Below are 24,373 nucleotides of genomic sequence, written 5' to 3' on the forward strand. Positions count from 1 at the left end.
AAATGCAATTATAGAATATGTAATAAAATGCATTTATAGAATATTTAATAAAATGCATTTATAGAATATGTAATAAAATGCATTTATAGAATATGTAATAAAATGCATTTATAGAATATGTAATAAAATGCAATTATAGAATATGTAATAAAATGCATTTATAGAATATGTAATAAACTGCATTTATAGAATATGTAATAAAATGCATTTATAGAATATGTAATAAAATGCAATTATAGAATATGTAATAAAATGCAATTATAGAATATGTAATAAAATGCAATTATAGAATACGTAATAAAATGCAATTATAGAATACGTAATAAAATGCAATTATAGAATACGTAATAAAATGCAATTATAGAATACGTAATAAAATGCAATTATAGAATATGTAATAAAATGCAATTATAGAATATGTAATAAAATGCATTTATAGAATATGTAATAAAATGCATTTATAGAATATGTAATAAAATGCAATTATAGAATATGTAATAAAATGCAATTATAGAATATGTAATAAAATGCATTTATAGAATGTAATAAAATGCATTTATAGAATATGTAATAAAATGCAATTATAGAATATGTAATAAAATGCATTTATAGAATATGTAATAAAATGCAATTATAGAATATGTAATAAAATGCAATTATAGAATATGTAATAAAATGCAATTATAGAATATGTAATAAAATGCAATTATAGAATATGTAATAAAATGCAATTATAGAATATGTAATAAAATGCAATTATAGAATATGTAATAAAATGCAATTATAGAATATGTAATAAAATGCATTTATAGAATATGTAATAAAATGCATTTATAGAATATTTAATAAAATGCAATTATAGAATATGTAATAAAATGCATTTATAGAATATGTAATAAAATGCATTTATAGAATATGTAATAAAATGCAATTATAGAATATGTAATAAAATGCATTTATAGAATATGTAATAAAATGCAATTATAGAATATGTAATAAAATGCAATTATAGAATATGTAATAAAATGCAATTATAGAATATGTAATAAAATGCAATTATAGAATATGTAATAAAATGCAATTATAGAATATGTAATAAAATGCATTTATAGAATATGTAATAAAATGCAATTATAGAATATGTAATAAAATGCAATTATAGAATATGTAATAAAATGCAATTATAGAATATGTAATAAAATGTATTTATAGAATATGTAATAAAATGCATTTATAGAATATGTAATAAAATGCATTTATAGAATATGTAATAAAATGCATTTATAGAATATGTAATAAAATGTATTTATAGAATATGTAATAAAATGCATTTATAGAATATGTAATAAAATGCAATTATAGAATATGTAATAAAATGCAATTATAGAATATGTAATAAAATGCATTTATAGAATATGTAATAAAATGCATTTATAGAATATGTAATAAAATGCATTTATAGAATATGTAATAAAATGCATGTATAGAATATGTAATAAAATGCATGTATAGAATATGTAATAAAATGTATTTATAGAATATGTAATAAAATGCATTTATAGAATATGTAATAAAATGTATTTATAGAATATGTAATAAAATGCATTTATAGAATATGTAATAAAATGCATTTATAGAATATGTAATAAAATGCATTTATAGAATATGTAATAAAATGCATTTATAGAATATGTAATAAAATGTATTTATAGAATATGTAATAAAATGTATTTATAGAATATGTAATAAAATGTATTTATAGAATATGTAATAAAATGCATTTATAGAATATGTAATAAAATGTATTTATAGAATATGTAATAAAATGTATTCATAGAATATGTAATAAAATGTATTTATAGAATATGTAATAAAATGTATTTATAGAATATGTAATAAAATGTATTTATAGAATATGTAATAAAATGTATTTATAGAATATGTAATAAAATGTATTTATAGAATATGTAATAAAATGTATTTATAGAATATGTAATAAAATGTATTTATAGAATATGTAATAAAATGTATTTATAGAATATGTAATAAAATGCATTTATAGAATATGTAATAAAATGTATTTATAGAATATGTAATAAACTGTATTAATAAAATGTATTTAGGTATACATGCTGCAAAAGATAATACTGACTGATGCTCTGCAAATTCCAAATATTTTGAGTTTGGAATTTTGTTTTTACATTATTAAAAGCCAACAAGTTTGTTTTCTGATATAAAAAATAGCACAAATCAGGAGTAGAATAGATTAGTCATGTACTGAGTCTTCCAAAGAAGTGATGGAGTGTCTCTAAGAATTTAAAGCAGAAACTGTGACAGCAAAGCAGAAAAAAGTATGATTGTAGATCTGACACAATCATGACAGGAGTTTTTTGTTTTTCAGATTGTCAAGCAGGCTGTTGCTCCCAAGTAAACTAAAGTGCCGAGAGATATTGTAACCTCCAGAACGAATCCGGTTGCAAACGAGTAGAAATATACGTTTACGCAAGATTTTGCACCTGCTCATTTTGTGAGGACAACCCGGGCCTTCTCGTATGAGTATCCTTCATCACTCATCTCTTAGCTTTTGGTGTCCCTCTTTATCAGACGACAACCCACTTGATGTTGTGAACGTTTCGGGAAGTAAAGTTAACTCAAACACAGAACTCGATCATCGCTGCCATGGCTGACTTCAATGGACACAGGTTTGCAGAAGTAAGCAGCATGTTCTGTGGATACTCAAAAAAGTGTATTGAGATTGGATGATTTTTATAGACCACATTAATGTCGAATTTCAGTATAAATTTTATTTAAATAAATGGAATACTTTTTTTTTTTCTCAAACCACTTTTATTATTTGTGTTCACAAGAGAGAAATTGCTGTATGCCGCACCCAGTATGTATGTGTGTATAACACTACATTCATTAAAATTACAATACTTAGCAGCAAGTCATGTGGAAAACAACCTTATTTGGTATTTCAGATGATAAACAACAAAAAAAAACACAAGTGATTGTCAATTTGCCAAACATAAAAAGTCATTAACATAACTATGGAATTGGAATCTGTAATTACAGACACCAATTGGCATCAACCTCAACTAATGTTTCTTTTTATCATCTGCGGTTGTGAATTGTCCACACGTAGAAGATGGATTTATAACATTATGGAAAAGGGAGTAGTTTCTTTTGTGTACAATCGTTTGCTTTAAAACACAAAATAAAAAGTAACTTTTTATTGATTTTATATAACTAGCTGACATTGTTTGAGTGTAAAATATACATATATTCTTGATGTTAAAAATGTCATCATAAGTATATATATATATATATATATATATATATATATATATGAGCAAACAGTTAATAAAACATGTTAAAAACACTTTGAAATGAGTTAAAAACATTTAATCTGAAAAGGAAACACTAGATAAGTGGATAGTCCTTAATCCACGGAGTTTCGAAGAAATACTTTCCTTCTCATCAGAGGGTAGGAATTAGCAAAATGCAAGATCCGATTTTGCATGCAAAAGTATTTGATGAAACAAGTAAGTCAAAGATCTAACTTGAAAACAAAAAAAGTGAAGCTGAGGGAATATGGTAAAGAAAACGGTGATTACACATGAATGGATAGTCTGGTGGAAGATAAATAATCCAGTGACGGTAAAATCCAAATATATAACTTCAAGAAAGTTAATTGAATTTCCATTTGCACAAGTAAAATCCAAATATCCCGTAATTGGAAGAAGATGGTCCATAATAATCCAAAGGCAGAAATCCATGGAAAAATTCGCAAAAAAGTGGACAAGGAAAAAAGGAAAATATTCCAATAATATTAATAAAAGAAAAATAAGATATGCTTTTCATTCTACTGCCGAGATATAAATATAAATAAGAAAGATCAAGGAAGAAAAAGAGGAGAAATATATATATATATATATATATATATATATATATATATATATATATATATATTACTGTTTAATGTATTAGTTATTATTTAAAACATTCAGACTCATCTTCACCCTAACTCTAACACTTCAATTTAACTTAAAGCTATAACTAATATAAAATATAACTCCATTCCATCGATCACCAAATCCTAATTTCCCTTAATCCTGGTAAGGATTTTGTAAGTGTCTGAATGAGAGAAAATTTGATGTTTTATGAAGGCAATAAAAAAAATAGTAACTTTAAGTTAAATTGAAGCGACTATGGGGAGTGAGTAGAGGTTAGTGTAAATGTTTTAAAATGACACTAATTCTTTCATCTCACAACAGATCGAAATAAACTTTAAGCTGACAAATCAAACATTGATTTGATGAGCCATTTTCCATTTGTTATTGGCAATATAATGATGTAATTTGTTGCAATTTATTTTTTTTTAATTACTTAGTTCAGCCAGACAATCTGATAAATTTATATAATTCAATAAAAGGGAATAACTCATATTTTCAATTCAAGAATATAAAACAAGTTATCTCTTTTACAACTAAAATGTTATTTCTTTTTGTTTTCTGTATAAATGGTGTGAAACTTCTGTTTTGCGATGGATCACCAGTTTGATTTTTTAATGAAGTTCAAAAACATCTCCATTTTTGATTCAAAGTTGAAGGATTAGTATTTTTATCAAATTGAAAGAGAAAAATATTGGCAATTTGCCATGACTGAAAATTTGAAAGTCATCAGCAGAAGACTTTATTTTGAAGAAAAGTTGTTTGATTATAAATTTTTGCATAAAAATCATTTATTTTTATATGGAATACAATTTTTTCCTTTAATCTGATATTTCATTAAGCAATTTATTATTTAAGCATTATATAAAAACAATAAAACAAACAATATGTAATAACCATACAGGCATTTAGTTATGAAAATCACTGTTATTCCTACAGATTGCTTAAATAACCTATAATCGTCTTTCAACTCTCCTAAACACTAGCCTAGTTTAATAATACTAAACAAGCAGGCTGGATGGGTGGATTGATTTGGCTTCCTCCAAAGGAGGAAATTTCTAGCGAATATCAAATTCACAACCGACCCCAGTCCCATATATATCCTGATTAGAGATGATTTTGACAACGTAAGTTTTTTTTTTTAATAAATTATTGTTATCTCATGATATTTTCAAATAGTCACCTATCTGATATTAAACAGGCTTAATGCTGCTTAACTTCAGTATTTTTATGAAAACTGGTGTGTCAATCGTGATTATGCAATGTATAGTGAGGGTATATAGATGAAATATAGATTTAGATAAATGATGCTAAGGCATGTGTAAATGTGTCCAATAAAGAAAAAGAAATCTAACGAGAAGAATTCAGCAGAAGAAAGATAAAGAGGAAAACGGCGTATAAATAACCACAAAGCAAAATAAAACCGAGGTAGGATTTGAAGTTTGCATAGTTTAATTGTGAAATTAAATCTATCAGTATACATAAGGCATAATTAAAAATAACGAAAATAAAAAGACTGCCAGGCAGATGCAACTAGTTTTCAATATATCAGAACATTAGTGAATTTATTGATTAAACCAAAAGATGAACACTTGTTATTTTACTCTTAAACAAGTCAGACAACAGACAACGAAAACAAGTTGAGAGTACATTTAAGGCGGGAATAATAATTATGATAGAGATTAAATACACACAACAATTAAGTTAATTACTATAATAAAAAGCATAATTTGTGTGTAAGGTGGGGAAAGAAAGGCTGAAGATCTACTTGTCAGAATCATAGTCAACACAAAAGAGTAACTGGTAAAGACAGTAGCAAAACCTAATTGTAGAAACCATTTATATTGTGAAGAGTCCTTTTTAACCAAACCTGTATTTTGAGCCGTTTTTATTTATGAATTATTATTTATAAAGAACTCACATTTATCAAGCTTAGTAAACATATTGACCATACAAAAAAAAAAAAAAAAAAAAAGTAATCAAAATGGAAAATACAGAGTCGCTATACTAGGGCATGGGGGAATTCGTCTAATGAATACTGTTACCGTCTATGGGATTAGTTATGGGCGTGCTCAAATCTCGATCTATTTATGTTCTTGAGGAGTGTATGGTAGGCGTCAATATCCAGGGACCCAGAAAGAGAAAAACGGTCATCTTCCATTTTAATAAATTTCATTAAAGAGAGTAGAATCGAAAAGCCAGAGGAAAATAGTTTGTGAAAATTGAAGTGTCAAAACTAGTTCTAAGTGACTTCTATTTTGCAAAAAGAGTGTAGGTATATCAATTTTGTTAAATATGAGATATTCCAGTTTTTTATGATACATTCAAGCATAAGAGCCTGTGTCCAGTTGGGCTAGTCTGTCAAGCTCAAATTGAATTTTTAGAGCTGTTCACACATTTCTATGAAGGTTTCTTTCTGCCAGTTGGTAAATCGGTTAATCATTTTGTTACAATTAAGTTTGAAATAAAGATTTTCATTCCTAAACATACATATGATATCTCTTTAGAATATCCATTCCTGTTTTATTCTGGTGTTGAAATTAAAAATTTTCAATCATCATTCCGTATGATGTCGATTAAAAAAAAATATTTTTCTTTTTTTTATTATCCTCTTTGGGTGTTTTATTTTGACATTAGTGATTTTTCATGGTATTTTCCCTAGTCTACATTCTAAGTTTTGCTTCTTTGAAAAAACGTTTCTGATTTAAAAAAAAAAAAAAAAAAAAAAAAAGAAAAAAAAAAAAGAAAGAAAGAAATAAAACAAATGAAATACTTTAACCTTTTCATGAAGTTTAGAAAAGAAAAGTACTGTAAATAGTCAAAGCGGTCAAAAGTGACTTGCAAAACAAAGCCTGCATAATGATTCAATTATTTGATATTTGCAATAAATGCACCTACTTAACTCAATAGAAACTTTAAAAATAACTATATTACAATCATCTGCTTTAAGAAAGTTTACATTCATTTTGTTCACAATCCAAAATAATCTTTCTTTTTCTGGAAATTTTAGAGGAAACAGAATCTTTTTCAAGAAAATCAGGATTTATGAGTCCGTTAAAAACTTCGATCATTTCTTTTTGAAACTTCCCACCAACATGATAAATAAGACTAAAAATAGCCGAATACTTTTAGAACGGTTCTTAGAATCCTTCTAACTTGTTATTCTTGCAATGCCAATTTATCAATATCAGGTTTTTGTTTTTATTGTAGATCCCATATCTGACATTTTCAGGTGTCATTCTGCCATCCTGCAAAATGTGCACTTCAGATCAAGTTTTTTTTTTTTTTAAAGATTTTTTTTCTAACAAAACTAAAATGTAATATAAAAGAGAGGGAAAAGCAAGAGTTGTGAGACTGTTGAAAGAAGCTCGCATAACCTAAAATCATCGAAATTATAATTTATATTATTTTGGATTATTGATAATTAACAATCCTCATTTCAAAACTTCAGAAACAAATTCTCTTATCTTTACTATTAGAAATTAATATAGCAATGAAATTATTGATTTAACGGTTCAACAATTACTTCAAATTAAAGAGGAACTTTTCATCAAACAAAAGCTTTAAATAGAAAACCAATTCGCATTCAAATTTTTTATGATCACTATCTTCATCTTTGTTTTAACTTTTTAAACAATATATATATAAACACAGGTGGGGGTTCTGGCACTACCACCAATGGCCGTGGTTCTGGTCACTGGCAAAGAATAGGTTTTCAAGGCCAACAGGTCATAAATGGGTACCAGTTAAATTACTGGGGTCACACTGTTTATACATGTGAAAGGAGTGTCAGTCTTTGCTTGCCTGTGGACAGAGAAGGCAAAGAAAAGAGAGCCTTCACCTACTCACCCCTGCCTGCTGTTATCTTTCCATTTGAGGTTTGGGAAATAAACAAACAAGTCAATATAATCCAGTGACTATGACAGAAATGAACAAAGCATGAAAATCAAATATTTCAAAGATTTTCTTTTTAAATGTTTAATTCTATTTTCAAAGCATTTTAATGGATTGTTCAATTAAAGAGAACAAAAAACTGTACAAAATGATTTTGTTGTGCTCACTGCAAGTGCTTATGAAACTATTTTTTTTAATTATGAAAAGATCTAATCAATTACAATATATTTCTCTTCGTCTGTTCAACTTTTCCTCAGAAACTATTGGTCTGAACTGGTTAAAATTTTGTAAGGACCTTTGTTATGATAAAGTGCAGAAAACTAAGTATTATGGTATCTGTTCAATGCACAATTAGGGATTAATAATGATTTGTCACCAGAATACAACATTTATTCTAGAAATTTGGCATAAAGCACTCAGTTTAAGTCAATATCCGTTTTTAACGGCGAAATCATAAATATTGCTAAATGCTGGAAACTCGATTTGTTTTACCAAAGGCATTTATATGCTAATGTAAATTTGTTATTTCATTTACAAATATGTTCAACCTAAGAAACAACTCTTCAGTTCGACTAGACAAGCAACTACTTCAAGGAACTTCTGCCATTACTAACCACCAAGGAAGAGTCTATCAGGCATGTGTGTACAGGATGATGATGTATGGAAGTGAAATTGAGGATTGAGAAAATGTGTTGTATGGAGAGAAACGATATAAGAATGATGGGATGAGCATGCGAATTCTTAAAGACAGGCTTAGTTCTAATAATCTCAGAGGAAGATTTAATCTGTGCAGTATCAGGTGAGATATGTGCAGAAGAGTAGACTTTGATGGTATGGTCACATTGGAAGAATAGATGAGAATTTTGGAGTTAGTAGATACAGAATAGTTGAGGTAGCAGGGTCAGTTCACAGGGGAAGGCCAATAAAACCGCAAGGAAAATAAGGATTGATTAAATAAAAAGATGGATAAATAAAGAGCTGGCCAAAGATAGGTTAGTTTGGAAGTCAATTTCATAAAGCCATTCAATACATTGACAGTATATAAACTGGATGTTAAACTGAATATGATGATGATGAATATGATGATGATGATGGTGGTGGTGGTGGTTTTGTGTGAGTTTTGTCAACGTTCTTCCCAACTTCATGACTGATCATATCAACTTCATACAGCAATGTTGTATGTGCAAATTGCTTTTAACTTCTGGCGGTGAAAGTCACTATAGATCGCTGAATTAATTTCTAAACATTTTCCAAATTTAAACAGATTAAAAATAATCTCTGTGTAAGAAATGATTTAGTATATTGTTGTGTGGCCACGTTAATCTAAAATAGTGAAATTCACAAAAAACTTGAGCAAGGACAACCACTTCAGATAGTAACCTACAGTCTTTTTTAACTCTCCTAACCACTAACCCAGTTTAATAACACTAAACCAGCAATGACAATTGCCAATATACATATTCTCTCAATGTCCTATTCTAGTCTTTTTGATCTGTTCCTTTTTATGGCACTGTTTTTCTCTTCATTCCATCTTTTTTATACTCACTTTTCTGCTTTTCTATTTAACATATTTACATGTCACAGTTTGATGTATTTAAATTTATATCTGATGTTCTATATTCTCATTGTCACTGCTGGTTTAATGACTCAAGATATGGAGAATCAAATATAAGTTATGTGAGCCATTAATAATTATAAAAAATTTGATTTCCATCATTCTTATTGAAATGCGTAAAGAAAATGTACTGCGATGATTCAAAATTCTCATCTCTTATTTCTATACAATTTTTCATCATATTCAATTTTTTTTTTGGGGTTGGTTTAAAAAGTTTTTTTTCTTAAACATAATATAGCAATTATATTTTCCATTTTTTTTTTTTTTTTACATAATATATCAATTATATTTTTCATTTTTTGTTTTCATCTTTTTAAAATATAAATAGCAATTATATTTTTGACTTTTTCCATTTTTTTTAACATAATATGGCAATCATATTTTTGATTTTTTTAAACATAATATAGCAATTATATTTTTTATTTATTTTATTTTTTTAAACATAATATAGCAATTATATTTTTCATTTTTTTAAACATAATATAGCAATTATATTTTTTATTTTTTTTTATTTTTTTAAACATAATATAGCAATTATATTTTTTATTTTTTTTTATTTTTTTAAACATAATATAGCAATTATATATTTGATTTTTTTGTTTTACATACGTTTGACAGCTTTAAAAATTGATTTTCAAATTAATCTATCACTAACCAGCTCTTTATTTATACTTCTTATCCTAACAATAATTTTTATCACTTCCTCCTATTGTCCTTGCTCTTCCCTTATGGACTGGCCCTGCTACCCAAATTGTTTTACATTGAATCCTGTCTTTCAACATGATCATACCATCTAAGTATGCCGTTTTCCCTATATACTGTTCCAATATAATCTTTTTTCATCAAAACTAAGCCTATCTTCAAGAATTACACTTTCATCATATCATTCTTGTATCGCTACTTTCCACACTCAATCTTCATTGGCCAGGTTTCACTTCCATGCATGCTGTATGCACATGCTTAATAAACTTTTCTCTTGGTTGACACTGGTAATGCTCTGCTGGTTAGTAATGGCAGTAGTTACCTGAATTTACTTTATGATCTACTTCTATTTCTTACAACCATACTAACACTTTCCCCACCTTGTTCTTCAATATCAACAAGCCAACAAAACTTTAAAAGAATTCACATATATTTTCTCCACACCCGAGTTCTCATCCACTGACTTAAATTTCTTTCACACAAATTGGTTATTCTCTCTCGAATTACTAGTTTCTTAATTTGCATTTCATTAAATTAGAACAAAAATGCATATAAAACAACGTCAATTTAAAATGCATATAAAACGTCAATTTAAAATGCAGATAAAACAACGTCAATTTAAAATGCAGATAAAACAACGTCAATTTAAAATGCAGATAAAACAACGTCAATTTAAAATGCAGATAAAACAACGTCAATTTAAAATGCAGATAAAACAACGTCAATTTAAAATGCAGATAAAACAACGTCAATTTAAAATGCAGATAAAACAACGTCAATTTAAAATGCAGATAAAACAACGTCAATTTAAAATGCATATAAAACAACGTCAATTTAAAATGCATATAAAACAACGTCAATTTAAAATGCATATAAAACGTCAATTTAAAACGCAGATAAAACAACGTCAATTTAAAATGCATATAAAACAACGTCAATTTAAAATGCATATAAAACAACGTCAATTTAAAATGCATATAAAACAACGTCAATTTAAAATGCAGATAAAACAACGTCAATTTAAAATGCAGAATGGATCTAATTTATTACTTCTAGATTTCTCTAATCATCTCTATAAAACGTTCTGTCTGTCGGTCACATTTAAGTTTTGAAATAACATTTTTACAGGCAACCGATTGGTAACTGTCATTTTTATGGTAACCGTAATTTTTATAGGTAACGTAATTTTTATGGTAACGTATAGGTATAGGTTGTCTAAATGGAAAATCATTTTCCAATCATCATTCTGTAATTTGAAGTTAAAAATATTTTCTTACAAAAACAGCGCATCCTAAACTGCAAAGAATAGCAAATTTAAAACAAGATATAATAAAAGGAATAAAAAATAATTGCAGAAATTTAAAAAGCAATTCAAAAGTAACAACACTAATGAAATTCTTCATGGAATTCTTTAATAATAATACCTCCAAACAAATCATGTCCTCAGCTATTCTTAACGTCAACGATGCCAATTTTCCAACATTTTACACCATCTACTCATATTCTTTTCTGACGACCCCTCTCCATATTATCTTCAATATACCCCCAACCCCACTGCAGAACCAAACTGACCATCTCTTCCATTAGGACATATCAAACCTGTAAATCTGAGTTTTCTTCTACCTATGATAATGAAGAAATAGACTTATTCTTAACATAGCACCACAATTTCAAATGCTCAGTGGACTGATGATGTTTTTGTAGAATATCCAAAATTAACTCACAGAACTAACAATATAATATATACCAGCAGTTCAGCCCGGCGTTGCCCAGATGTATGGAGGTGCATGTTGAGAAAAAAAAAAAAAAATCGGTCAATTTTTTTTAACTTTGACCCCTATTATGACCCCTTAACATTTATTGTTTTGGGCTCAAATCAAATTATTAAGTTAGATCCATGTCCAAGGAACCTATATCTAAAATTTCAAGTGTTTAGACCCAAAATTGGCGGGTGAGTTAGGTAGAGTTCTCAAAGGTCAAATCGTTGAACTTTGACCCCTTAACAACCAAATTTCTGGCCGAAAACTGAACCAAATCTCAGTACCCTGTATATCAAATTTTGAGTCTGTAGACTGAAAATTGACAGTTATTGCAAAGGAAAATGTACACAGACAGACAGACAGACAGACACGTTCACTTTTATAGGTATATAGATAGACTGATAGATTAAATAAAAAATATATACGTATGCATAAATATATATGGAAACAATTTTTTGTTTACTGTAAAGATTTTACGCAAATATTATGCAAGTATAAATCATGTAGAATATCTGCATGAATATAATTAAACGTAATAGTTAACTAAAGATGATCATCCCATAAGAAAACCGAAAAAACTAATCGGGAATTAATTAAAATGAATGTTTAAAAGAATATGCAAATTAGCTAGATCTTTTGCTAGTGAATGCATTTCCACAACCCATATATAAGAAAATTGTATTTTCTTTTTAAATAAAAAGAAAAGAGGGTTTTTAATATGAATATCAATACACACAAAAGAACAACGAATTTATAGGAGTATAGATATCTATAAGAGATTTAAAAAAAAAAACGTTATTTTAGGCAAGAGACACTTTATATTTGAAATATTTAAATTGTCAGTGCATATTCCATTCCTCACTTTGTGAGATTGTGAATATTAGTGAAATATATTTTTGTTAAGAAAACCATTGTGAGTGTCATACTTTTCATGCATTTCTATTTTTGTTCAAACATTCATTGTATTTGTTTTTCTTTATTTCAATTTTGTTTGTTCTAAATCATTTGATAAAAATCCGTTTTCATCAGCTGATAATTTTATTACTTGACTATAATTGCTATATTATGTTAAAAAAAATGAAAAAAATATAATTGCTATATTATGTTAAAAAAATGATAATATAATTGCTATATTATGTTAAAAAAAAATGACAAAAATAAAAGCTGGAGTTCAAAGTTTGTACAACTTTTATAGACCAACCAAAAAATGTATGTGTTTTTCTGTATCTTTATTATCTTAATTTGTACTGTTGGTGACAGGACCAAATCTGTGAGTCACAGGGTGGTAGCGACAAATGTGTACAATAAACCCCAGCTTTACATGTAGAATTTATTCACAGACATCTCCGTAAGGACAGATTTCATAGCATGTCAACTTTTGGCACCTTTTTATATTGAAGGCATTTACAATTAAATAGCAACAATGTATCTATTCAATCTGTGTGTTTAGTGATGAAAAGAATATTTTAAATTCCAGTGTGACACTCCAAACAACCGATTGACGGACAAACCAACCCTCTTTTATAAATAGATGCTTAGATGCATCTAGCGGAGTTACCCGACATTACTAGGGACAAAAGTATAATATAACTTCTATCCTTTTCTCTTCCCACTTACCCCACTCGCCCCTTTCTTTTATCTTCAACCAGCCCATTCCTCGCTCTGGACCCACAACATTTAAGTTGGCATAAGGAAAAAAATCAGTTATTTTATTTTACATGATAACATTAAAAGATGCATATGTATTTTTATAACATGAAATGATATAAACGCTCATTTGAGTAATGAATAATTTGGAAATAGATTTTGGGTACGGTACATCTGAAGCAATGCCAATCAAAAAAATATAAATTTTGTGAATCTTTGGTCAGTAGTTTTATACTTTTATCTAGATATATAAACATACACACCAACAACTGCACTTTGAATTTGACAATATACTTAGATGCATATAAAAAAAAAAAACCCTTTGGCCATTCCTCAACTTTTGAGGAATGAGCCTAAGCCCCCATCTTTTTAGTGCAAAATGATAAAACAGCCTGCTTGAATTGAATATGATTTTTGTCATACAAAAGCTAAACCATAAAGGACAAATAATCTTATATCTGTACGAATAGAATTGCATGTGAAAATATTGCATATCAGAAAGCAAATCTTCAAAAAGTTTATTTGGGGGTTAAATCTGCACAAATTTGTGACATTTTTCATTAAATTGCATTTTAATGACAATCTATATTTTTGGATTGCAAAAACAAATTATAGCTGTTGTGAAAAATATTTAGAATTCTTTATAGATATGTACAGTTTATTTATGATATAATCTGCCCTATCTCCATGGTTGATACAAGCATATCAGTCGGTACATGGATGATAACGATCAGACAGGTAAGACTTAGCTGATCAACTTCACGAGTGGTCAATCTTCAATGGGGATTTGCAGTTGGTTAATCAATTTGTGCCACCCTGCTCAGGATTGCTGTGCATAAGCAGCCATGTTTTTGCCATTTTATTTATAGATGATCACATGTGCATCGTATGGCATGCATACCATGCTCTCCTCCAAATCGTGGTTTCAGTGACTATTTGCAGTCAGTGGTCTGAAGAGATGTTGTGTAGGCCAGGAAAGAAACCAGCTCAACTGGGCGAGGGTGAAGACCATTGCAACCACAATAACAGCACCAGGTGTTATTGTGGTGACAGTGTCTAGCGGATAACGACATGTTCTGACAAACTGAATTTAAAAAAAAAAATTTTTTATTACATTTTCACCTCAAACAAGGCAAATTGCCACTTTGGTGTAGGGGGCTACTATCAGGGGCAACAACTACTGGGGTACTATGTAGAAATTTGGGCAGCAAGATATCAGTTCACGTTACACTTGAACTTCTGCACGTCAGTACTGTTGGGGAAGCAGGGACCTGGAATGGAATTCCAGAGTCTAGCGGTTCTGGGGAAGAAACTATTGGAGTAAAAAAGATCTTTTATATCTAGGGATCTCTACAGTGTGGAGGTGGGATTTAGCAGCTTGTCGGGTTTGTCGAGGGTGCTCACGTGGTGGAGGCACAAGTGATTGCAGTTTGTCAGAGCATTCACCACTAAAATACTTGTAGAAAAGGCAGAGGGATGCAACATTTCGTCGATGGGACAGAGGCTGAAGCTTAGATGCCAGTTCAGGGCCTATCAGGTTTGCGACTCTCTTTTGAACCTTGTCAAGGAGCGAGAGACTAGTAGCAGATGCACCAGCCCAGATGTGACAGCAATACTCCATACATGGGCGAATGGTGGCCTTATAGAGGTACAGGATACTTTCATGTGTTAGTAGTTGTCTAGCACGGTAGAGAGAGCCCACCTTTCTTGCAGCGGCTCTGGCAATGCCTTCAATGTAATTATTCCAACTCATGTTTCCTGTGAACGTTAGGCCAAGGAGTTTGAAAGATGTACTCTCAGATAAAGAGTCGTTGGCCATTACTATAGGTGGTAGAGAGGGTTTCTTGTAATTATTGAATGAAACTAGTTTAGTCTTGGCAGCATTGAACGCGACCAACCACTTTTGTCCCCATTCCACCACAGATTGGAGGTCAATGTACCAAGTTCGAATCCAGTTCGTTCCGAAAAAACACTTACTTAGAGACATTGGCAACATTTATGTGGTCCCTCCTGTAAGTACTGATATCTTTCGAGAGATAATTCTAACTAGAAAGATATCGAGGGGGTGGAGTGTGAACACTAATCATTCGATTCATACGAAATGATGCTCAACACCAACAGCACCAATTCTCTTGTAATGCTGTGTGAACATGATGCAATTTTACAACATAATGCACACCTACACATGTAGGGACTTCTTACACTGCAATGGTCATTAAGTGTTAAACAAAATCTTTGGAACTAATAAAAAGAAAAAGAAATCTTCGTCTGGTTCTTTCGTCTTTCTTCAACAAATGAATCCGGATTCTAAAACCGTAAAGCAAATTTAATAGCTTGAATAATATTACTCTAGAGGAATTCTAAGCAAAAACACCATTCGGCGCTATTTCAAAACACTATTATTGTATAAAATCATTAGATTTTTTGACAAAAAATGTTTAATATGATTTTAAGAAAGCACCAATATCAGTGGCTGTTTGAGAGACCATCTTTTTTTTAACATGGCTGCGTTTTGTTGCCACATGCTTACTGATGCCTTATGGTCGAATATAAAAACAATCGTGAGATCACAAAACGGATTTGAATTATTGTAATAATAATAATAAGACACCACCCACTTTTTTTAATGGTCGACATGTCTACTAATGTCGTGATACTGTAATTTAAAAGCAATTTTTAAGTCTTTAAATTGCTGCTTAGAAATTCATTTCTAGTACGAATAAGAGTTTATTCGTCACATGAAGAAATGACATTGTCTTAGACAATTTATCTATATCCGTCCTTATAAGAAGGTATAAAGTAAAGAATTCTGACATGTTCAAATTATTGTATTATTGAAGCTTTCAACTTTAAAATGACTGCTAAATGTTTGCGCTCAGTTTTGTCTCAATTTCTCCAGTGGTAACACGATGTCCAATTCTTGCATATTTCTTATTTTCCAATTATTATGGATTCTTTTCATTTTGCAAATCAGAAATTTGAAAAAAAAAAAAAAAAAAAAAAAAAAAAAAGGTCAACGTTTGAAAAGCGAGGTAAACGGCAGTCATTTTAAAGCTAAAAACTTCATTCTAATGTAAGTATCCAAAACATAAAACCTTAATATAAAATACCGGGACCTGTGGAAATTCCACAGAGGACTCATATGTATTGATGTTGGCATTCTGTAGATGTTCAGCGTAAATGGAGATCTGATATTATTGTACCTATTTACTATGCCTCTCCACGGGACAGAGTTAGACACCAGGGTCGTTTTTTAACGTGGAGAAAAGGTACAAAAATAAAAAATTGTCTCAGTCGTGAAGGATTTCTCCTCCACCGGATCTTGTCCCGAAGGCTCTGATATTATTGTAGCTCTTTTGTTAAAACTCCAAAAGTAGTTATCTAAGCTAGCAGGGAGGCCCGGCGTAGCCCGGTTATAAAGTACGCTTGAATATGATATTTTAATTCTTGCAGATTTCGTATATTTTATTATAGAACTAATGTTCTATTGATTTTTTTTTGATTTTTTTGCGATTTCAAAAATAAAAACAAATATATTCATATGACTTGGGGTGCATCTGCATCACTGCATCATCAGCTTGAATCGAAATCAAAACTTATAAAACTTGAGTTCCTTCAGCTATAATCGAAACCAAAATTTATGAAGAATTCTTGGCAAATTATTTATTACAAAAAAATGGAAGTCCATAACAATCAAACGACACCACTCGCGGCACTCGGGTGTAAGCGCGACACACAAAATAAATAACACACGCTATCAGATGATAGACACTGTATTTATTGCGAGCAAACAGATTCATTTAACGAGCCGGCCATTTGTCAAGAATGTGACAATCCTTGATCTAGCTTATAAAATTGAATTATCAAAATAACGAAAAATAATGAAATAGGTTACGAGTACAATCATAATGAGGTTTGAACTTTGACACATCTAAAACAAAATAATGAAAGGTCCACCCTACAGATTTTTTCAGTTCTCATTCTTTGAGAAGGGGTTAGCTTATAGCCTGAGGGCCTCCTACCGAGAAATGCCGATGGAGCAGTCAAGGCAATTTTTTGTTCAGCCAGAGTTCTCTTCTGCTAAGGCGCTGGCTCTTAAAATCCCACTTTCTGACCCTTGTGTCGCATCTTCCCTTCGTGTGGGAGGTAGATAACTCAAAAAAGTTGGAGAAATGGATCGGTGGAGAAAATTTCATTAAAAAAAATACTCTAAAAATGAATTTTTCATAATCTTTAAAATGTTGATACACAGATTTAATTTTTAATTTTCAAAATGTGATCAAGCATTTAGTCCCTATTTACTTGAAGGGTGAAGTTAGGTTCAGAACGTGATAACAGAAATCGGTACTTATTAAGATAGGGTCGACAGATCGAGTTTGTGGTTTTACTTGCTTAATTGCCATGTCGAAAATACTAATATATCCAAAAATTACGAAAATTCAACTGCTATTGTTTTTAGTAAAAGAAAAAAAAAGGCCCAAATAAAAACTTTCAAGTTGATAAAGATTTCCTTTCCCTGAACACTATTGTCATATAATAACTAGATAGAAAAATTACTTTAAATTTTTAAATAAGAGATCAGTTTCGTATAAATTGAACGTAAAATTATCCTAATTTCCAGCCCAACCTTTCTTTTTATGGCAGTTAACCATTTTTTTTTGCCACTAACCCTAAGTCCGAGTACAATAACAAGTTCACAAAATCGCACGTAATCGCCTAAAAATTTGCGATGCCCTAAAATAATAACAAAAATACCGCACATAATTTATCTCCTATAGTACAAACAATTGCTTAACTGTCCTAAAACGCTAGAATGGCCCGATAATGAGGGATCATCTAATTTAAATTTCCTCCACTCTTTAAAAACTTTTTTTAAATAAGTTTTTTTTTCTTTTATTTCGGCTAAGTTTTTCAGGATTTTCCTAATAAAGTAGGATGTCATTTTTGTTGTTGTCGGGGTGGGGTGGATGGAGAGTGATTTAGCTAAGTCTTATAAATCTACAATTTTACTATAAAAACAAATGAAGTTTTCACTATAATTTTTTTTTTTTTAAGTAAATAAATATAAAACTTTTGTCTACACAATAACAAGGTTGCATGATAAATATAATTTTTCATAGGTATTTTTACGGAGTGGTTTTTCTTCCTTAAACCAGTAGCAAAAGATGAAGGGAAAAAAAAAAACAAAAAAAAAAAATGAAACGCACAAAAACACACTGGAATCCCTTTTTTTTTTTTTTTTTTTTTTTTTTAATTCTTACCTGACAAGTAACTTTTTCCATAAGGACGGACTCCTCTTAACTTTGTTTTTCGATGTCTGAATATCCAATTCCGACGATAATCCATCGCTTGTTGTTGACATTTAAAGTTTATGTGATCGTGAAAAAAGCACATTAAGTTTTCTTTTTAAGAGGCAGAAGAAGAACCGGAAAAACGTGGTCTTCAATGTTTTCGCTTTGTTTAGCACTTGTTCGATTATTCTTCTAGTTTAAACGAATTCCCTTTCCCCTGGGAAATACAGCTTTTGTTAGACGGTTTGAATATTGCAGTCACACTTGCAAATCGAGGTAAATCCCTTTTCAATGCAAAAAAACACGTAAATAAAATAAAAATAAACAAAAGAAACCAGTTGTGGACGAACAGACGAACAGCGACACAGAACAACAAAATGGGAATCTCCGCCCTCTCAAAAAAGCCAACCTTCTTAACTTTCAAACAATTTATGGCTTGTCATAAAATATTTTTTTGTTTTTTAATTTCATTTTCCCAGCTGATAGTCACGTTTATTGTTGTCAAGTTTGTCGGGATTTTTTATCAGGACAACATTAAAAAGCACCGAAAAGAAAAAGAAAACAATGTTTTCATAAAAATATTCTTTTTGCTTTTCCCCTTCCTTCGAGAAAACCTAAAAACAATTTCAATATTTAAACTAAAACTAATATTAGTTTAAATATTGACCAACAACGGCGAACATTCAGCAAAAATGGCTTAATCAGCAATAAAGGAAAACTTTACTTAAAAAGCCAGTATTTTCATTTTTTTGTTTTTAATTAGTAAATTATTTCTTCCGTATAGTTTTTAAGTTTATCGATTTTTGTCGGTTAAAACTGACGATTCAAATTCAAGACTAGTTGCCGATCAACCATTATTCCCAATAATCATCTTATCGCGTTTTTGCCCATCTGTTATCTGTTGCATGAGTAAGTAATAGAAAAAACAGTAGGAGTAGCCGCCGTGACGTATTTTTGTTCTTTTTGAAACGTTTTATATCCGTGTAGCGGATACAACAGGACAACACCCATGTTTTAGTCTCATTGTGGTCAGCGCGTTGAATAATCCGCGTAGAATGAAAACGCACTACAAGAAAGTTCAGTTGGTCAGTATAGTTATTAATCAGCAGGAGCAGATGACCCGTCCAGTCTCTCCCTTGGGTGATATCACTAATAGCGATCTTTTGACCACACAGAGAGAAAATGGTCACAGTTCATCCATCCGTGACAGGAGGCGCCTTCATAGGTGAAGGGAGTGCCAGTACGACTATACTTAACCTTTTGGTGATAAAGAAAATGTAGTATTCGTTTTGATTCTAAAGTTAATATATTTTTTTATCCCGAGTCGGTGAATAAAAAATCCTTCTAGACAAAGGTATTTTTTAACTTTTTGTCTCAATCCTTTTTGCTAAGCTGGATTTTCTCCATCAAAAACAGACCTTGTGTCTAACTGTCCTTATAGAAAGACAAGTAATAAAGATTACATGCAAGTCATTTTTTTTCTTAATCCTCAGCCAGGTTTTACCCTGGCACTAAAGTCAACAGAATTTAAGCAATTATTGAAATGTTTTTGCCATGTTGATTGCGTTATGTTGCTGATTCTGTGCAGATTTATGGAGGTCCACCCTTCCAGACTTTGAGAATTAATTAGTTTAATTGCATAAAGATCCCTTAACGAGGAATGCCGACGGGGTTGCCCAGTCATTTTTTACAGGCCAGAGTGCATTTCCTGTAATTTTAATTCCACCTTTGATTCTTGTTTCATATCTTTCCACTGTGGAAGGGTCATAAGATTTGGGGGTGGACTTCCTACGAAATCAAATATAGACACACTGTTTTATTAATACAGATAATCTATCTGCATTAATAAAACGACATTGTGTCTATATTTGATTTCGTAGGAAGTCAAATGAATAAAAGTTGATTTAATATTACTTTAGAGGAACCATAAAAACACTTTATTGTATAAAAAAGCATCATATTTGATATATTTTGTACATTGTGTGAAAAATGAGACATTTGATGTCGATCAAATTATATATCGCTATGAATGTGCACAGGTTGTCTTCTCGTGGATTATCTCATACCACATAACAAGTAAGAATGTCTTTGCACAAAATCAAATAACGGATGTTCTTTAGATGAAGAGTCAGCTTGCTGCTCTCCACGGACTGAACCGCTGTTCCAGTATATCTATATTTTTCAAAACCCATATTTTTTCGAAGTTCGAGTTGGTCCTCAAATTTTGGTACCTGGTCCCTCTTGGAAAATTTTGACAATATTTAATTTATTTTTGACAAAAAATTACATTAAATATTGTTTAATCGTCTTCCTCTTATCTTTTCTTTCTTCTTATCTTTTCTATTATAAGTTTTTTTTTTAATGATCTCGATTTTCTCCTGCAACTATAGTTTAAAAGCAAAAATAATTGCGAACTTCCAAAACAATTCTCTCATAATTATACTTATAGTACTTCCAAAAGCATATCTGCAAACTCATTCATATATTGCATCTACATCCAAAAATTGTTACATTTATTATGAACAAAATACTGAAAATCTGGGAAGACTCCAGAGAACAGCACTGGTTATTATCAGTGAGCAATGACTGATGGTGGCCTGTGTGAGAACTTCTAGTGAATGCATGATAATAAACTATGAAACTTAAAATTTTAAATAGCTTTAAATGGTAGCGAACGGTTTAAATCTTTATACACTGACTGATCGTGTCATTACTGTATTGACAGAATACATGGTTATCTTATGGCTTGATTTTTAATACGAAACTTCTTCAGAATTCTGCAATAAAGAACAAAACACCTTCGATCGTATTCAACATGGCGTCTCAAACTGACTGAAAAAATTATTTCAAGTTATTTTAAGTTCAATTATTCTAAGTTGTCTGCTAGTAATGACAAAATCCATTTTACTCTGAATACTTTTTATGTGATTGAAATAAACTTTAAAATATATATTTTTTTATTTTGAAAAAGTTGAACACCTTTCTCTATTTAAAGCTATTTAAAAAATTTTTTCATAGTTTATTATCGTGCATTCATTAGAAGTTCTCACACCGGCAACCACCAGTAATTGCTCACTGATAATAACCGGTGCTATTCTCTGGAATCTGAGTGACACATGTCTTCCTCAGATTTCCAGTGTTTTGCATCTCTTTCAATAACCATTGCACAACAGCTGCTTATCATTGATTTCTCACTGGCGATGGCCATTAAGGTCCCAGTATTCTCTGCACTCTTCTATTGAGAGTTTGGTTAGTGCCCCCCTATCCCTGGTCTTTCTATTCTCCTTGACCCTTCATTACTATTTTACATGGTATCAGCCGAGGTTGGTGTCATCTCTTTTGAGAAGAGAGTGTAGTTAAGTAAAAAAAATTGCGGTTCAGTTCTCATTGGTTTTTTTATTATTATTATTATTTAGATATCTAAAACAAAAAATCGAATGTTTTTACTTTTATTACAGAAAAAAATTGGTTTATTACAGAAGAAATATGGGGAGATAATATTGTGTGGCCACGTTTCGTGTGTATGTGTGTCTTGCATCTTTATGCAACTTAAGCCTTATTCCTATTATTTAATTGATTATTTATTGAAATAATAAAAAAAAGATATAGCGTAAAATAAAACTTTTCAAAGTTGACCATTTTAATATTTAAGTTTTATAATAATTGGCTACAATTTATAGGTCGTAATAATTAATTTTAACTTTCAAAATCCTCTCCCAAAAAATAATTTGGTAAAAGAAAGGAAAAAAAAAAAAAAAAAAATCCCGGACAGCGCCGAGTAAGGACAGCTAGTGTACAGTAGAAATAAGGAGGAACTAAGGGATAAACGAGTACTAAATCTAATACAGTAGCAACACGCAGCCATTCTTATGTGATGTCCATTCCACAAAAGAAAAAAAATAAACTTCTTTTTTTACCAACAACCAGAGAACCCCAAATCAATAATAAACAAGTGCAAGTGATAAAAATTGGCGGAAATATTTATTTTTTTAAATTTATTTTATCATCTCCAACAAAACAACATTCATGACGTTATTATGTGACATTATTAGAATTGGGGTGGAGAAGGGAGGTTTTTAATCTTGTGAGTACAATAGTCTATTTAGTACTTTACTTACATTTAAAGAAAAAAAAAAAAAAAAAAAAAAAAAAAAAAGGCGCCCCTCCCTGCACCACAGACAATGAAACACTCACAGATCATTAAACCGTGTCGACTCCTCCTCCTCCTCACAACCAATGTGCTCTTTTTTATCACAAAAAAATCAAATAATTATCCAATTTTAGTGAAATTATTTGACAATTACATGAAATTCTTTGACAATTACACGCTATTCACTGACGACAGAATAATCTTCTCAGAACATGTATTCTGTTAAATAATAATACTAATTTATTAAACAGCTTTGCATCACGTTTATATCTCATCACGAAGATTATATATATATATATATATATATATATATATATATATATATATATACACTAAACCTTATATCTAGAATCTTTATCCGAATATTTAGTGTTAAAGAAATTTAAATTTAGTGAATCTTGCTTAATATCTAATGACTACGAATCCAATTCGATACAAATCTGACAAATTTTAATGTTTAATATGATGTTGTGTTCACATAATACAACTATTAAATTATATTTTTGCCAATATAAAGCAATATGTAAATACATTCATCGTGGTTACTTAATCTCATGCAAATATTAAGTAGCGTATTCTTTGCACAACATTGTTTTCTTTTTGTCTCTTAAAGTACACTGACGACAGTTAAAGAGAATATGAATTGCATTTGAATAAATATTAAAATCTCTCATTTCAGTTTCATATTTTGTGATAAAAGATAAATATTGTATGCTCTTTATGACATAAAACCTACTACTACTACTACTACTACTACTACTACTACTACTACCACTACTACTACCACTACTACTACTCATGACGATGATGATGATAATGATGATCTGATAATATATAAGATAAGCTCGAAGGTCACATCTAACAAATTTTTTGTGTCATACTTCAAACAGATGTTGGCTCTCTATAGTCAATAAAAAAAAAAAAGGAACCAACATTGACTTGCATTTCTCACTCGTTTCTTCCAGTCATTCTCCATGTTACTAAAATAATTCTTAGCTAATAGAACTTTTTCCATTACTAAATGAATTGTTCCAAAATTGAATTTTGGTTGTTGACTTAACCAGTTTTAAAATTCTACTTTTTGCATTTTTTTAAGCAAGAAATTAAAAAAAATTTGAATCATCTGTTTTTATGAAGTTGTATGATTGAAGTCAGTTGATCCTTCCGAAACCCATTGGAGGGAAAGTTGGGGCATTTACAACTAAAATTCACTTCTTTCTATTTATAGAGGTATGAATAAACATATGAACCATAAAAAAGGTGTCATTGTTTCTTTAATATAATTTTGTCTCAAGTTAACTCGTGTAGTCCAAATTCAGGATTGCTATGGTTTTATGACAAAAAATGGAAGTTTATAGAGT

At 29.9% G+C, this 24,373-nt stretch overlaps 1 protein-coding gene across 15 annotated transcripts in view; it reads right to left on the minus strand.

Moving 5' to 3' along the window:
- LOC145261125 (rap1 GTPase-activating protein 1-like) overlaps positions 1-24,373 on the minus strand; it is a 1,259,270-nt gene that overhangs the window by 134,244 nt on the left and 1,100,653 nt on the right. For 2 of the 15 annotated variants that reach the window (XM_080119389.1, XM_080119387.1), the window contains exon 1: positions 18,833-20,077. The exons of the other annotated variants lie outside the window; for them this stretch is intronic. In XM_080119389.1, the coding sequence (XP_079975515.1) occupies positions 18,833-18,933 (101 nt within the window). In that variant the 5' untranslated portion in view covers positions 18,934-20,077. Of the gene's footprint in view, positions 1-18,832; positions 20,078-24,373 lie in introns of those variants that run through there. 15 annotated transcript variants of the gene reach the window in all.

The sequence above is a fragment of the Euprymna scolopes genome, chromosome 37 (assembly GCF_053919585.1).
Source record: "Euprymna scolopes isolate OS-2025 chromosome 37, ASM5391958v1, whole genome shotgun sequence".
In the NCBI taxonomy this organism is placed as follows: Eukaryota; Metazoa; Mollusca; class Cephalopoda; order Sepiida; family Sepiolidae; genus Euprymna; species Euprymna scolopes.